General features: G+C 41.7%; 1 protein-coding gene across 3 annotated transcripts in view; it reads right to left on the reverse strand.

The window, feature by feature from the left end:
• Positions 1-2,065: 2,065 nt before the first annotated feature.
• Positions 2,066-17,319, reverse strand: part of SETBP1 (SET binding protein 1) — a 368,501-nt gene continuing 353,247 nt past the window's right edge. For all 3 annotated transcript variants that reach the window (XM_037805704.1, XM_037805702.1, XM_037805703.1), the window contains exon 6: positions 2,066-7,355. In XM_037805704.1, the coding sequence (XP_037661632.1) occupies positions 6,736-7,355 (620 nt within the window). In that variant the 3' untranslated portion in view covers positions 2,066-6,735. The remainder of the gene's footprint in view (positions 7,356-17,319) is intronic.

Here is a 17,319-nt window from a genome sequence, read left to right on the forward strand (position 1 = left end):
GTGGCTTCTAAGTCTTTCGAGGTTTTAACATTTCTCATTTGTTGCATTCCAATTTTAACATGTGTGGATGTGAATAACACTTTGGAGCTAGTTTATCCTTTAATTAATCCTATAAATAAACGCCCTCATGACACTTTAGGAAAAGTATATTGCCACAGCTTTTTAACAATTAAAAATCTGGAAATTGGTATTTCCCATAAAAGTGAAAATATTAGTAATGGAACTCTGCTTTTGCACACCACTGCTTTCCATTCTCTAATCACTTTTACATCATTCATTTTCTCACCTGACCTAAAAGGAGCCTTTTATGACCTTAAGCAAATCCCTGAGCTTTTCATAGCCCATTGCCCTCACTCCCTGCCACATGTGTGACAGGTTAACATTTTGGAAGTGATAACTAATTTCCAATTCTCTCCCCAACTCCTGGTTTAGTCCTCTCCCCCCATAGCAGCAGCGAGGCTGCTTTGTGCTTATTCCCTCCGGGCAAGTATCTGACAGCAAGTAGAGGGAAAAAAATAAAATTAAATTTAAAAACGTACTTCTTCCTGACTTTTGAGTTTCAAATGCCTAGAAACTAGGGAAATAGAAAGGACACAGAGAAACAATTTGTATGGAAGTTGTAGCAAGGCTTCTTAGAGCCCCTCCTTCCCACCCCTTCAGGTTAGAAAAGGATTCCCTGGCTCTGGAACTAAGATTCTGCAAGGTGGGTAAATGGGGTGTGTGTGTGCTGTGTGTGTGTGTGTGTGTGATGTGTGTGTATGTGTGTCTTAAATTAAATTAAGTAAGTTGCAGAAAAATTAAAAAATGTGTATTTCTTCTACTCTTCTATTTGTGGACTGAAATTCATGTCAGCTACATGTGTGGACACATCTGACTTTGCTAAGAACCTTTGTCAGCACTTTGCTACCCCACGGACTGATTAAAAATCCTATAAGTTGCACCAATCCTTTCTGAGGCAACAGTTTTGTCCATGCATGAGAAGCTGGAAGGAAGAGATTAGGTGGACCCTTGGAAGTCCTTGCTGATTTCAGAAACAGCAAAGTCTAAAGAGCCTGAGTTACAGAGAGAACTACATTATGCTTTAAACTATCCTAGTTCGGTGCAAGATAGTTGGCACAAGTTTGGAAAAGGAGGACAAATTCTGCTTTATTAGAATTTGCTGACTAAATTCGCTGCGACACAGGAGACGATCTAAAGCACAAGTGCCTCGGCCATCCCGAGGCTGCCCCAATGGTCCACTCCTGCTGACTCGCCTTCGTTCCACCAGATCCCATGGGTGCGATTCCAAAAATCCTAATAAATATCGCACTGGGTCAGACTGATGGTCGGGGACGGGGAACTGCTCATGATATTTACCACATATCTCGTTAGCCTTTGAAAGAGGCACATACAACGACTGAGAAAGAAGGCAAGGAAAACTGCAAGATAGAGTGCAGAGAAAGAAGGAAGCGAAGAGTGATCGAGGCTGGTGGCTCCACTCTTCTGAGATGCCGTCACTCTCACCACTTGCCACATTCTGCTTAGGATCACTAGTTCATTTTTTAAACACAGGCCTTGTGCATTCCTGGAGAGCAGGGGCTGCGTTTTCCTGAGTGTTACTCTCAGGGTCTTGCGGTAACTGGCTGTGGTTGATTAAATACCCCTTTCAATCACTACAGTAAAACTTTAAGTCTAGCCAGATCCTTCAGCTGTCTGGCATCAAGGGCTATTCAGTAAGAAGCTTAATCTTCATCCATAATATTCTTCTAATAATTTAGGACAGGTTGGGTCTCCAACCTCCTACAATACCCTTTGATTACTTTCAGCAGAGGTCTGACTGGTTCTATGATTCAGTCCTGGCTTTATGTCAGGTAGTATAATAATCTCTTAACAGTATACCAGTAAACCATAGACTCAAATCTTGCCCACAATGTACTCTGCAGAGGCAGACAAAAGGATAGAAGTTGGTTAGAATTTTCTCAATGATTCTGGACCCAGTTGGTGTGAGCAAAGACCCCCAAATGCTATAAAACTCCCTAGTGATGTGAGCCAGATGGAAAATAAAACAAAGAATTCACAACTCATGTTAGACTGAATTGAATGTCTTTAATTTCACACAATGAATAACATATGAATAGGATTAACTTTTCTTTTAATAGTTAAGTGCTCTATACTGTGCTAACCTGATCTGGTAGCGAAAAAGACTGAGCTTTCTTTTAGAAAAAAATGTTTAAAACCCAACATCTAAGACCATGGAGGAGCATGACAGTAAAGCATGCCAGATGTAGCTACGCCTCAAATAACAGCAAGTCCATGTTCATTTTAAATGTACAAAAATGCTTTATGAATAAAAACTGTTACAAAAAGAACATTTCAAACAATGTACAATTTTTCTTGCCTCTATATTCAATAAAATACAAATACATTTTTTGTTCTAAAATATGTTTACATACAATCAAAGTAGAACATGCAAATTACACTTTAAAAAAGGCTTTTAAAAACCACTTATGAATACAAACTAAAAATTAGCCAGCACGACTTGTAAGACAATCTTGTGCCCCATTTTTTCTTTTGAAATATATATATACATATTTAACACATCATGTGCATTTATTATTATTTAAGAAATAGATTTTTTAAAAAGGAAGAAAAAGAAAGACACCAACTTAGGGTGGAACTGCACTTCCAGGTTGACCAATTGGCAGCTCTTTTGAATTTTCTCCCTTTAGTGTTTATCATACCTGGGAAAGTGGGCAATAGACATCCAGGAAGTTTCTTCCTTGGTTGATATGTGCTTCTAAGACTGTTCCCCAAATGAATGAGCCCAACAGGGAAGGAAGACTCATCAGCGGGGCAAACTCTCCAAGAAACAAGAGGCGGTGGGGGGGGCCTTGAATTATGGAAAGAAACTTTCAGAAACACCAAGGAAATGCTACGGTATATTACAGTTCGAGTCTGTAGGCACTGTGATGACATTATCTGTAAGCTCTGGCATTTGGATGATTGCGATACTATAGGGTAGTGTTGAGAATAATGTCTATATTTACCTACTTTTATATAATGAGAAGGACTAAAAATCCTGCAACATAACACTTAAATGGCTTTTGAGGCATTTCGGCTTCTGCCATCCCCTCCCCTCTTTCTCCATGCTACAGTTGGCATTTAAAGGCTTTGGAAATATATGTATAGACTTTAGACAGTTCCCAGGTAAATCTTCCTAATAGTAGGGGGAAAAAAATCTCCAAGAGCTCATTACCCGAGTATTGCTGGGTAATAAGCTGAGGGAGTGGGATTTTCGACTGAAGTCCTAAAACCACATCCTTTGTGATCTGCATGTAGTACATCACCTTATACTACTCTTGTGTCACCACTTGATGATCATATTCATAGACCCAGCAACGTGCAAAACACAAATTCGACTGCCATTGGACACGGCTTCCCACTTCAGACAGCAGCCAATTTAACATGCTAATTCTTTGTCAGCCCTTAGTCACCTTCTCTGGGCTGTCAGTGGCTGCTGAGTCCCAGTTACAGACCAGCCCCACATATTCTCACCTTTCCTTCCGTCTTTCTTCTCTTGGGTTGTAGCCAGAGCTAGGCTACTATAGCAAGTCAAACTTGTGTTCCTCTCTTTTGAGATCAGGGGTTGAAAAGCACGTGGCCTCGCAGCCACTTAGTAAGGGGGAAGTCTTTCTATCCAGGTCTCATCCTTTCTCAACCCTGTTCAGACTCCCTATATTGTAATTGGATTCATGCCTGCTTGCTGAAAGCAAGTATTCTAGAAAAACAACCAACCAACCAAAAAAACCAAGGGGGTTCACTTGTTTAGAAGTCTTATGTGGAGCTGTATATGGAGCCTCGTGCATCCCAAATGACTTCCACGTCTGGGTTAGCAGAACTGGGTTCTCATTCTGGCTCTGCAACCAACTAACTATATGTGAAGCTAGATGGGCCCAACACTGAGCCTGAGCCAGAGAGGAGGGGCTAATGGAAAGGAATAGCCTGAGAATAACCGATGAGATGAGTTAGGTGAAAGGAAAGCAGAAGAAAAACATTAATTGTGAAGGAGGAGCTGGGTGGTGAAGAGGGGAGGCTGTGCAAGTGTCTGGCTTGCTTCCACCTCCAAGCTGTCGTATAGCATGCCTCAGCTTCAGTCCTCTGCAGTTTTCTGTTCTACTCTTAGGGTCATAAATGAAGAGGCTTTGCAATTCACTCACATGACAACTATAAACCTGAATTTATATGTAAGTTGCATCTCTGCTATTTTTCTCCTGGGATGTCTTTCATTGGTTTGGAATTTGTCATGCATTCTCACCTTCTAGAGGTTTATGCCAATTAAGCTTTGGATCCTCCTTTACAGAGCTTAGGGAGTGCTAGTTCATTCTCTTGCACAGGGAGATTTAGTCTGCTCACAGACTTGGTTGGGATGACAGTACAAGATGGGAAGAAAAACAAGCAAAAGAAAGAATGAACGAAATGATTTTCAAAGTCCAACAGGAAGAAAAACTGCTTTATAGCTTAATTGGAATGAAAATGGTTGTGCTTTCATGGCAATGGTGGGGTGAGTGGGGCTAATTTAAACCTTCCTCTTGGGTGATTTTGAAGTCATTCAGACATGGCTTGGGAATGACAAATTGAAAGTGGCTGGCTTGATTTTGCTGTTCAACTTGTGTGAAATGCCAAAGGTCAACCTAGGTCAGAAACTGAGCATCTAGGATATAAGCTTTAAAGTACAGGAGAATGTAGTCCTTTAAACTTACATATTGCTAGGATTAAATGTGACTGATCTAGTGGGTAGCAAATGATGTGATGTCCATGGTGACAGCGTAGAATAGGTAATTTTAACAAACTATTGGTGCTGTGACAGAGCAGTGATGTTAGCAAGCTTATTAACTTGGAATTTTAAAATTCAGTTCTATAGATACCCCATCCCTTACTCTATTATGTTCCCAAACAAAAAACCCAGCTCTCTCTATGGAAATAATGTAGCGATAATACAATTTCCAGCCAGTCCCAGCTTCCTGTAAAACACATAATCTGAGGTTAAACCAGATATTCTAATTCCCATTAGAAAATTTAATTTTCTGTCTCTCAGTGTCTCTCTTTCTGGAATCTACCATGCCAGGTATTTGATGTCTTGAGGGAGGTAAGGGGAAGAGTGAGGGAGGAAACGGAAAATCCTTACATGAAATTTCCATATCTGACTTTTAGAAAACATCTATGGCAATGGAATAACCTCATATTCATTGTGAGTCTTCTTAACATTTTTACTTGAGCTGTGGAAATGGATAATAGAGATGAAACATTTGTCCACACTAAACCAATGGCGAGAGTACAACTTGGATGAGAAATGTACAGTTGAAATTGACCATTTAAAAGACGATTTGTCACACACAGTTTGCATCCATGCAGACTGATAGATTTATAATTACATTATGTACAAAAATGTTTTAGTTTATTAAGGCAACCACAGTTTGGATACTTTGTCCAAGGTGGCTTGATACAACTGGAGTGGTGATACCCTTTGAGCATTTTCATTTTTATTTTATAGATAAGAACACTTACTCCCATTTGCGTTTAAGAAATAATTATCAAGAGATAAGGGACATTTTCTATTGTCTTTTTGTTTCCTTTTTCCAACAATCAATGATAGTTACTTGTATGAAAAAAATCACATACCAAGGCATTGTCAGACACTTTCTTTCTGGTGCGTCTGGGGTTTTGGAGTTTGGTGATTTTTCAGTTATTCCATTTGCTGTGGGATATTAAAACCATTTTTAATTCTGCCTATTCTCTGCTGACGTGTTTTAAACATAAAAACGAACTGGTTAACACCTGGGTCAACATATCCTTGGCTGTTCTGAATCACTTATTAAAAAGAGGGTTCTATTAATACTGAGTATCTGTGTCAAAATGACTGGGATTCAAAGCCAGGTTCCTTGGCGCAGCATGCCAAGGCTGCATTCTACAGCACAGGTAAGGAAGGGCGTGTTTACGTTATTCAGGTGGTTATCAAGAAAAAGAAGGCAGCAAGTACGTTAATGAAAACATTATGGAGGTACCATGGGCAAAGGGAAAGGAGGCCTAGAAGACGCTAGTGTAATGGAGGAGGCATAGAGGAGAATGTGATCCCACGTCTGTGGGCGCCTACCACGGGAAATCCACCTTCTGCTTACACGATTCCATCTGAAAAACCGTATTGCCAACACAGGTCACCTGCAGATGACGTCGGTACCCCAAATCCTAGCAGAGCTTTAAAGCCAAATGAAATAAAAACCAATTAAATGGAAGTGGGTTACAACAAAGCCGGATAGGACATTTGTAGCTTTTCTCCCCTTGGAATGTTCCCTAATTGAGGCGTTTCCCTTCCGATTTTCCTGGCCAGCAAATGAAATCGGAATCAACTGCGCACCTTGGAAGCTGTAGCTCGGGTGGCCGTCGAGGGGACCACCAGCTCTTTCTACCTCCTCCTTGATGGGTCTTCTCTCCTGTAAAAGGATCTAGCAATATGGACGTGCCGCTTGGTTGGGAACTGCTGCAAAGCACAGGCAAGCTTCTTTTGAAGGTGTCCCCCTCCTCTGCTTACCCCAAGAGCCACTGATGGCTCAACCCCGTCCTGTGGACCGATTCTGCCTGCCCAGCATCTGGAGAGAAGGGCGTCGGGGTCCCTGCAGTGGGGGTGCCACCCCCACCCGGCTTCCTGCACTTGCAGTGTGTCAGTTCCCTCCGCCCCGGGCTCAGACGCCCAGACCCACCCTAGGGAAGGATATCGCTCTCACTCCCTCGGGATTTCCTCTGTCTTTTGGCCTTCACCTCTTCTTCCTGGAGAAGGGGCTGCTGCGGGGGCGGCTGCTGCGGGGGCTGCGCAGGAGGCTGCGGTTTGTGTTTCCTCTTTCCGCCACGGGGGGTCTTGGGCAGAGGAGGGGGCGGGGGCGGGGGCGGAGGGGGCGGGGGCGGGAGAGGCGGGGGTGGAGGTGGGGGCAGGGGCGGGGCCTCCCGGGCCATGTGGATGACCGCCTCGATGGTGGCCATGACCGTGTCTTGGCTGGCGGCGGGCTCCAGCACGAGCGGGCTCAGGCTGGGCTTCTGCCCCCTCTTGCTGGGAAGGTCGATGCATTTTTCCAGCACCGGCATTTGGTCGGTGGAGTCCTCATCGAACTGGGTGGGCTGCTTCCTGGGACGCCCTCTCCTCTTCTTGACGAAGTTGTTGCCTGTTTTTGATTGTCTCTGCAGCCGCTTGGCCTTCAGGATCTTGTTCACGTGGTCCAGGTTCTTCTTGGTGGACAGAATCTTGGTGTAGTTGCACATCTTCCGCACCTCGCACTGGATGGCTTCGATCTCCCGCCGCTTGAATCGCTTCTTCAGGGAGGAGCTGGCTGCAGAAGGGTAAGAGAGAAGAAATTGAAAACAGAATGCCAGCTGCCCTAAACCTAGCCTTTGCAGTGACAACTGACTTTACATTTGGCTATAAAGAATATGGAGAATTATGCTTTGGATGTGACTCAGTGCTCAACATTTATTTTCCCTTTTTCTTTATTAAAATAAAAAATAGTAAAGATAAACATTGGTTGTCTATCTTGCATATGTACAAGGCAATTCTGTTTACATTATTTAAATCCCCACAATCACGTGGATAAACTCATGTTCCCATTTTACAGATGTGAAAACTGAGGCTCACACCTGCCCTCGAGTCATGATGGACAATGGCAGATTTACAATATTAATTTTCCCATTACTTTTCCTGTTGTAGCTTTTAACTTTTATTCAGCCCTTTGACATTTGATATGATTCAATTTAATGTTTGATTACACTTTTTCTCTCTTTTTATAGAAGATGTTGAATGAATGAAATGGCATGCAGTCCTCCATCTCAAGCAACTGGATAATTCATATGAACTATCAACCCAGCAGAAGGCATACCTTGACCTGATCTAGAATATGTAACTGAACCTATTTGATTCCTAACCCTCCTCAGCTGACAGAGGGGAGGGTCATTTCCTGGGGCATTGTAGTTGGGACAGAATGCCTCTCTGCATTTCCCTCCCCAATGTTCTGGACTTGTCAGATTGCCTGCTGATGTCTCATTATAACCAAGTCTTTCTTAACCAGTTCATCCTCTGTTGGCTTCAAGGGATGTATCAGCCAGGTGTTTCTAAATCATTTACAGTCCTGCTACTGAGCTGTTGTTTGCAAAGAGCTCTTTTCATGTCCTGGTGACCAGATGCCTCTCTATTTTATGAGCCAGCTCCTCTTCTCAGGAAGTCCTGTACTGTTGCCACTAAATGGCCTTCAGAACAGCTTCATTTGGAAGTTCAGACACCATAAAGTGTGAATGGCTTTAAGACGTTGCAGACCTTTCCTTTTTTAGATCATTCTCCTGGTGTTGATCATGAGCTGGCACACTTGTGCACACTCCAATGTCCTATATTAACACTGGCCCCTCCCTCTGGCCATTTATAAATTTAAGAAGAGCATCGTCATTTAGTTCCTTGAGGCTGTGATTTATCCTAAATGTTCAACGCTAAAGAAGCCCAAGTAGAAGAAGTGACCACTCCTAAACATGGTAGGCCTATGGGAAATATTTTCATTTTAACACCTTGGTTTTTGTGTCATCCCATTGTATTTTCACCTACTAGTGGAGAAGCAGAGTAAGTATCTGAGGGAGAGAAAGGAAAAACCACTCACAACATATCACTCTCACTATTCTCAGACACTCCTACTTCATTCTTCCCCCTGCTTTGCCCCCTTTCTCCCTCATGCCGTGCCCATCACAGCTCTCCAGGAGGGTTTTATTTGAAGTCCTCCATGCCATTAACCTGCCTTCCAGAGGCCAGGTCAAATGTCATTGCTTTAGGTCAAAGGTCTCTATAAGACTTACTAAGCAATGAATAACTCCTCAACAACCTTCAAAATAAGTTATAAATATCAAAATAGAACAACTCCAGAGTGAGCTTCTGACTATAAAAATAAAATTTTGATAGTTAATGTTATCAAAGAAACATTAATGTAATCAAGAAAAAGTTTGCTTGATGGTAAGTTCTCAGATGCAGGGACCAATTCTTGTCTTTATATCCCCTCACAGGGCTTAGCATAGTGTCTTGTGCAAAGAAGACATGCTAAAATTGTTTCTGGACTGAATATGCCTTACAGTCATATTCTCTAAAATAGCTCTAGTTTGGATTTTTAAAACCAGCAGCGCAAATACTCTGACACTAAGAGATAACAGGCCTTCATGTCAGAGACATAATTTACCTTGTCCACAGTTCATGGGTAAAAGAACACTAGTCAGAAATACCTACATGAAATTTCTAGCATTATTCCAAATACAGGTTGCCTCTGCAATTTACCTTCTCTTTAGTTTTTACCATCCTGAGGAAGAAATTGCTCTGTGACATATAATACAGCATGCAGGTGTAAAGTAAATCATTTTGGGCATTTAGCTGGCAATGTTTGACTGAATAAAGCTTGATTGAAACCCTTTATGAGTTGGAGATCATTTTGGGCAAACATAAACAGTGGATTGTCCCTCTAAGTATTTTCTTTTTACAGTGAATGCAAAAAAAAAAAAAAAAAAGGAAGAAGAAAAAAGCACCTAGTGGATATGGATAACATATTCAATAATATATGATGCGATTTTTTTTTAGTATTTAAGTCTTTGGCCCAATCACTCTGGTGGCAGTCTGAGAGACTGATCCAGAACACTGCTGCAGGTGCAAGATCATCATCTCAGAAACTGCCCTGAATGTAGAAGGCAGTTAGCTGAAGAGCTCTCCTATAGAACATGATGGGAGCGCAGTCAAGTCGCAGCTGCCCGGGGCAAGGGATTGTACACTGTAAGACAAACAGTGCAGTGCCCCTACCATAAGGAAACTTTTCTCAGAAAGAGGGAATATTTATATATGTGTTAATAGGGAGATTCCTAGATTCCTCGGGCCTCATGCACATACCCGAGAAAAGATCACGCACATGAAGCATCAGGGAGAACATTCCACTTTGGCCTGGAGCTATTCTCTAAATTCATTGTATAGATAAGCTCTGAAGGAAAGCACTTGTACAGCTCAATCTGCAAAGACTGGAAAACGTGCTTTCTTCTCCTTCTCCTCTGCTTTCTCCTTGTTTTTTTTTTTTTTTAAAAGCTCCTGGCATTCAAGGAAAGCTCTGTCATAACACTAGCCGGATACAGGCTTAAAGACAGACACCTCAGAGTCAAAATTATAGTGATAACACATTAAAATATCACAATGTTTAGGTTTCAACAAAAAATTACAAACCATGCAAAGAAACAGGAAGTGATAGACAGGCAAAGGAGACGTTTAAAGCATTAGAAACTATCAGTGAGGAGGACATAACAGATGAGATTTTAAAAAGGGTCCTAAATATGCTCAAAGAGCTAAAGGAAAACATGTACAAAGACCTGAAGGAAATCAGGAAAATGAAAGATGAACACAAAGAGAGTATCAATAGAGAGATGGAAATTATGACAAGGAACCAAACAGAGCTGAAGACCACAGTAATCAAAACTGAAAATTCCCTAGAGAGGTTCAACAGCAGATAGGAGCTGGCAGAAGAAGGAATCAGTGAACTTTGTACTTGAAGATAAGGCAATTGAAATCATCCACTCTCGGGAAGAGAAAGAAGAAAGTGTGCAGGAAAGTGAGTAGAGCCTGAGGAACCTGTGGGACATACCAAACATCAAGCATACCTCACATATCAGGGAGCCTCCATAAGATTAAGTGCTAATTTCTCATCAGAAACCATGGATGCAAGAAAGCAGTGGGAAGACAACTAAGAATTCTGTATTTGACAAACTGCGGTCGCGGTTACTACTTCTAGGGGGAGAGGCGGCCGGTAGCCGAGCCCTCAGCTCTCGGGGCTGCTTAAGGGGTACCGGCGGCGGGGGCTCTTTCCCGGAGGCGAGGGCGAGGCGGAGGACGTGGCCGGGGTCCTCGGCGAGAGGCGTGCAAGGAGGGCGGCGATAGGGACAAGACACTCTTCATCCAGTAGGAGTATGCGCCAAAGAGATTTATTCAGGGGTGATTACAGGTTATATAGGCTGGTAAGAAGGGCAGGGCTGGAAAGGAGGTGAAGCAGCCTTAAATGGCAATATTGAAGGGATAGGGGCTAGGATTGGTTCTGAGAGAACGCCGGAACCGTTGCAGCGGGGCGGGGGTTGTTCTGGCCACGGTGCATGCGCGCTGGCGGTGGCAGGAGTGGCCTTGGCACCAGGGAGTGAGTGGGTAAGATAAGGAAGTGGGGAAAGGGCAGTTGGGAGAAAGGCGGTTTCCTCCGGCAAGCCTCCCCTGCCAGTGACATTTTGGGTGAGGAAAAGGGAGCTGCCTTGACCTCGCTCCCCAGGCTCGGGGGGGCTGCAGAGGGCACTCACGCCCGTACCTACTACCCTCCCCAGGGGGTGATCAGGTCCCCTGGCCCAGGCCTGGCAAGCCGAGGTACAAGCTCAGACACCCGCAACAAACCTATCTTTCAAAAATGTGGGAGAGATTAAGACATTCCCAGATAAATAAAAGCTCCAAGTTGGTCCTGCCAGATGGGTCCTGCAAGGGAGCTCTGCAGATTGAAAAGAAAGGACAGTAGGCAATAGATCAAAGCCACATGAAGAAATAAAGATCTCTGGGAAGGATAATTACATGGGTAAATATAAATGCCAGTACTATTGTAATTTTGGTTTGTAACTTCACTTTTCACTTGCTATGGGATCTAAAAGACAAATGCATAAAATGTAATGATAAATCAGTGCTTTTGGATTCAGAATGCAAAAATACATAATTTTTGACAAGAACTATATAAAGGTGGAGGGACAGAAGGGTAAAGGAACGTAGTTTATGTACACTATTGAAGTTAAGCTGGTATCAAAGCAAATGAGATTGTTATAGATTTAGGTGTTAAATTTAAGCCTCATGGTAACTACAAAGAAAATATTGAAGAATATGTAAGCTCAGAGATGGCAGAAATTAGAATACAGGTTGCCAGGGGTGAGGCAGTGGGGAATGGGGAGTTAATGCATAATGGGTGTAGGATTTTGTTTGGAAAGATGGGAAAGTTTCAGTAGCGGAAGGTGGTGAGGGTACTGCAACATTGTGAATGAGAGTAAACCTATTGAGTGGTATGGTTGGGATGGTTGAGATGGGCGAGTTTACATTGTATAAACACATTTTCTTTTTTTTATAAGATGTCCCCTCAATTAAAAAGAAAAGAAAGAGCAACTAAAGAGACAGTGACAATTAAATGCAAAACATGATCCTGGATGGGATCTAACAAGGGAGGAGAAAAGGCTCAACAGAACATTATCAGGACATACAAAAAAATTGGAATATAGACTATATACTTTATATCAATGTTAAGTTTCTTGAACTTGATAACTGCCCTTAAGGTGGATATATAAGTGAATATCCTGTTCTTAGGACATGTACAAGGCAGTATTACATGTTCCAGGAGCATGACATATACAACCTACACTTGAGCTTTCAGAAAATGGATTGATAAATAAATACACAGAGGGACAGACAGAAAGACAGATAGATAGATAGATGGATAGATAGATCCTAGATGATAAGGCAAATGCGGCAAAATGTTAAAATTGGTGGATCTGGGCATCCGGGGTGGGTAGGGAGGGGTATGTTGGAGTTCTCTGTGTGAGGTTTGTATTATTTTTGCAACTTTCTTGTAAGTTTGAAAGTATTTTAAAATAAACAATTAAAAAGATTATGAAATAAAAATTAATTCTAAGTAGTATAATCCTACAGAAAAGTACTAAATACAAACTGAACCCCGTCTACTCACCATTCACATTTAACAAATATTCACTTTGTATCATTTAAAAAAATGACATATTTAGCTATGTCATTGCCGCCTGCTCTGTTTCATCCTCTTCCTTTCCCATGCTTGCATTTATACTTTCATAGCATATATGTGAACCCTTATTGGTAAAAATTAAAAAGTTTGAAACTCCATAATGTTGGAAATGACGTGAGGAACTGGGAGTTCTTGCATGCTGTTGGCAGGAGGGTGAAGTGGAATAATCACTTTGGAGAGCAATTTGTCCATACCCATTAGAGGTGGAGATGGGCAAGCTCAATGCTCCAGCCATTCTGTGTTGAAGTTGCCTCTTTCACTCATTTGTAACAGGAGACAAAAGATGTACAAAGATGTTCCTTGAAGCTCAATATACGTTAGAGAACCAGAAACAATTTAAATGCTAATCAAAAAGGTAATAAATAAGCTGTGATATATTCAAACAGTGGAATATTACACATGTGTTAAAATGAACAAATTTCATATAAATATACTGACATAGTTAAATCTACAAGAAGTTCAGTAAAAAAAGCAAACTTCTTTTATACTGAAGTATTTGTTAGTATACCATTTGTGTAAATTTTAAAACACACAGATCCTTGAATTTTTATTGCACATTTAATGTCCAGTTGTAGAAGTTTAAACTGACTACTGTGTGGGAGATCAACCATGAGCCACCGACTGGGTGAGTGAAATTTCAACCTCTACTTCCCTCAAATACTACTTCATAGAACTTTATTAAACCTTTAGAGTAGTACCATCCAATAGAACTTTCTGCAAGGGTGGTAATGTTCTACTTCTGTGTTGTCCCATGAGGTAGCCACTGACCACATGTGGCTGTTGAGCACTTGAGATGTGGCTAGTGCAACTGAGAAACTGAAGTTTTAATTTAATTTAATTTATATTTAAATGTCTACATGTGGCTAGGGGCCACCATATTGGGCAGCACAGCTCTAAATCTAACCACGAGGAAATAAAGAGGAGAGAGGACACACAGGGATTCATTCAGTAAATACAAACTGTGGGAAACACCAGGCGAATAACTTGGTATATCGTCAACAAATAAACTGCAAGGGAGAAGGGGTGGGGTTCAGCAAGAGGAGAGGGAGGGAGGGAGGGAGGGAGGAAGGAGGGAATGAAAATTAAAAGAGACTAAAAACCAACCAGTCACAATATGTGGACTATATTTGGATGTCAATTTAAATAAACTGCTAAAAGACATCATGAAATAAATGGGAATCTGAACTCTGGGCCTTTCATAATATTGTGTAATCTGTTAATTTTCTTAGGTGTAATAATTGCACTGTGATTTTTTTTTTTTAAGTACCTATCTTTTAGAAATTCATACCAACATACTTATAGAGGAAATCATATGATATCTTAGGGTTGTTTCAAAATCCTAAGGCATGGAGGAGGCAGCTGGAGGTATTGACGAAACAAAGTTTGGTGGTGAGGAGAATGTTGAAGGTGGGTGACGGGCACACAGAGCTTCATCAGGCTATTCTGTCTACTTAGGTAAACCCTATTTCTAAATAGGGTTACATTCTGAAATACAGGGTGGGGGGGGTAGGAATTCAACATATCTTTTGGGGGATACAATTGGACCCATAGCAGTACCCCTCTTTCTTTTTTAAATTATAAACTTTTGAGTTTCTCACGACTAACGTCTTTTATTTTGTTGTTATGTTTAGTATCCCAAGTTTTAGTGCAGATTCGTCATCCCTGCTTTTGCACAATTGCAGGGTGCAGGGTAGCAGAAATGGCCAAGATGAAGCAGGAAGAATCTTTTAGCCTCACTGGGTTTCATGTGTTGTCATTGGGTGGTTATACCCTTAACCTTCTCTTCTAGATTTAAAATTTGCTATGATTCTTTCCTACACTCACTATCAACTTCATATTCTCTGCAACTGCCTCCACAGAACATGGAGTGGCCTTCTAAAACATTTATTTTACCTAACAATTATGAAATCCTAGTGTTGGGGGGAGGAAGGCTTTAGACTTGGCAGGGTTTGAAATTCACAAATCATTCTCCTTATTGCTTATGATTTCACTGTCCCTCTAAATGTTTACAGGTTTTTCTTTCTTCAAATCGTTTCATTACTGGACAGTAATTTCTAGGCTCTTATTGGAAGATTGATTCCATATTTGCTCTCCTTCCTACAATTGTCCTATATCTTGCCTGTTCTTTGTTAGTTTTAAAGAATAATTATGAGTGGCCGAGGCAAAACGTGAACTCATTTCTTCACAACCCTGCAGTGCAAATCATCTTCTAGACCCTGTCTGTTTTAAAATTGTCATGCAAATGGTTGAGTTGGTTTTGGTCCAGCTCTAAATTTTCTATCTTTTCACTCCCATTATCAGGGGATTGGCTTGTCAGCATTCTGCTGATTTTGTCACGTCTTTTATAGTGATTTAAGACTGGGTTTAGCAGTGCTTTCTGTACACAGACTTTATAGACCTTGAGCCAAGACAAGGGCTAACAATGCTTACTTATATAGGGCTCCCAAGAAAGCGGTGTCAGTGGTTTGGAGACTGTACTTTGTGTTTGCAGGACACATCCTGGTTTTATAAGAAATCTTGGGGGCAGGAGGGAGGCAGATTTATCTGTATACTCATTTGAGTCTCTCTTGCTATTTGAATGTCCCTAAGGAGAGCTAGGGGAATGTTAAACTATCTGGAGTTGAGTTGCCCTCCTGGCGAGACAGGGCTGGAACACCATCTGCCCCAGCCAAGACCAAGAGCTGCAGTGCAAGTTGCTTTGTATGCTGGTAGAAGTTACATTCTTGGAAGGCAAAGGCCACGTCTTCTCTCTGTACTCTCCGAGTTCCTGGCACAGCAGTACGTGATCTGGGACATAGTACGTGGTCAGCATACACAAGCTCAGGGGAATTCAATTGTTTCATGTTCTCCAATGTAAATTGTGTGTGTGGGTGTGTTTACTTGTACTTGAGTTTAACTGACTCTGTAATGGACTCTTATTTTTCTAATGCTGCTTACTTTTTAATGAGAAGAATGAAGTAACCTGCCTTGGTGAGCACTTTCTTCCTCTACCTTTGGAATACAAATGAACCATTTACAGCCCTGGACTTGACAGCTCTTTTGAAAAAAGATGGCCAGTTGCCTCTGCTGGTGAAGCCTCTGCAAGGTCAAGCCCTTCTCTGTGTCTAGTCCTTCTCAGGACTAGTGTGAGAGCCCTGCTCTCCAACCGTAAAGTGGGAATTCAGCATTAAGGGTTAGCAGATGTGGGGGGATCTACCACCACATAAAGGTGCCTCCACTCTGTTCTTAAAGTCGACTTCATACAGTGTATTGTTTGCAACATAGTAACTGCTTTGACTATTCAAAGAACAGCTTCCTCTGGGGGTTTATTGTGAAAGAGCACCCCTCTCAGTTGCAGGGGTTTGGGGGGCCTGGTCTTGCTCCCATTTCACATTTTTCTCTGGGATAGGAGAAGCGGGCAGTTTGGCTGAAGGAGAGGTGAAGCAGTTGAGAGGTGGGGTGGGGTTGGGGGGTTACCTATTCACCTGTGTGAGCTTTGAAGGGGGACAGGCCACCAAATACTAAGAGCTCCAGGGCATTTCCCTGGCTTCTCTCTTTTAGGGATTTGGGAACTTGCCCAGTGCTTTCCTGCCTCTGCAACCTCGCCCACAGCGGCTACCTCCTCTCCACCTTTCCAAAACTGATCCAGTTTTAAATCTGCAGCCTCCAAAGCTGGGGTACACATTCCCCAAGGAGGAAGCAAGACTATCTACTGGGCTGCAGGGGGAAAATATTGATAATTTTTATTTATATTATTGATATTATATCTAAAAACAAGAACTCAATTAAGCTTTCTAATATTTAATATATGGAGTAACAGTGATGCCCCTACTTGGGCTGCACATTAGATGATCACACAGCAGGGCAGGAGCTACCTGTGCAAAGAGGAAGAAGCCATGTGTTTTCAAGGGCCTTGACAGGACAGGCCCTATACTTTAAATGCTATATAGCCAGTCAGTCCTAGGCGGTTAATTTTAGAAAAAAGACCTTTAAACAGAAAAACTAATTATAATACTTTGTAATGAGAGGGGAATAACTATGAAATGTCTTATAGACCACATGGTTTGTTGGTTTTCTTGCAGTAAACTGTATGAGCTGCCATTTTCATAGATGAATTTGGCAATTTCCTTGTATAAAAGAAAAGAGTTCTAGATTTTCTCACCGTTTCTGTGCTGACAACAGGCTGTCACTAATGTTAACTAGAAGATATAAAAGAAACAAACAAACCACTTTTAATGCCCTTTTATGGTAAAATGGGCAAGAAAGTAACTGCTTTTAGAGACTCATGCTATGGAGAGAACATTCTGGGAAACTGATTAGGAATGGTTCCATTATTTGGCAATTTTGTTGTTGAAATGATATATTATAACCTATAAAATCCACTAAGTCTGCAAATTTAAAATCTTGTAAAAAGAGTTCACTTCCAAATGAAGAACTTCAGAGATCTGGACTCATTAAAAAACAGAATGCTTTCTGTTTTGCAAGATCATCT

Source organism: Choloepus didactylus, chromosome 16, assembly GCF_015220235.1.
Source record: "Choloepus didactylus isolate mChoDid1 chromosome 16, mChoDid1.pri, whole genome shotgun sequence".
NCBI classification, from domain to species: domain Eukaryota; kingdom Metazoa; phylum Chordata; class Mammalia; order Pilosa; family Megalonychidae; genus Choloepus; species Choloepus didactylus.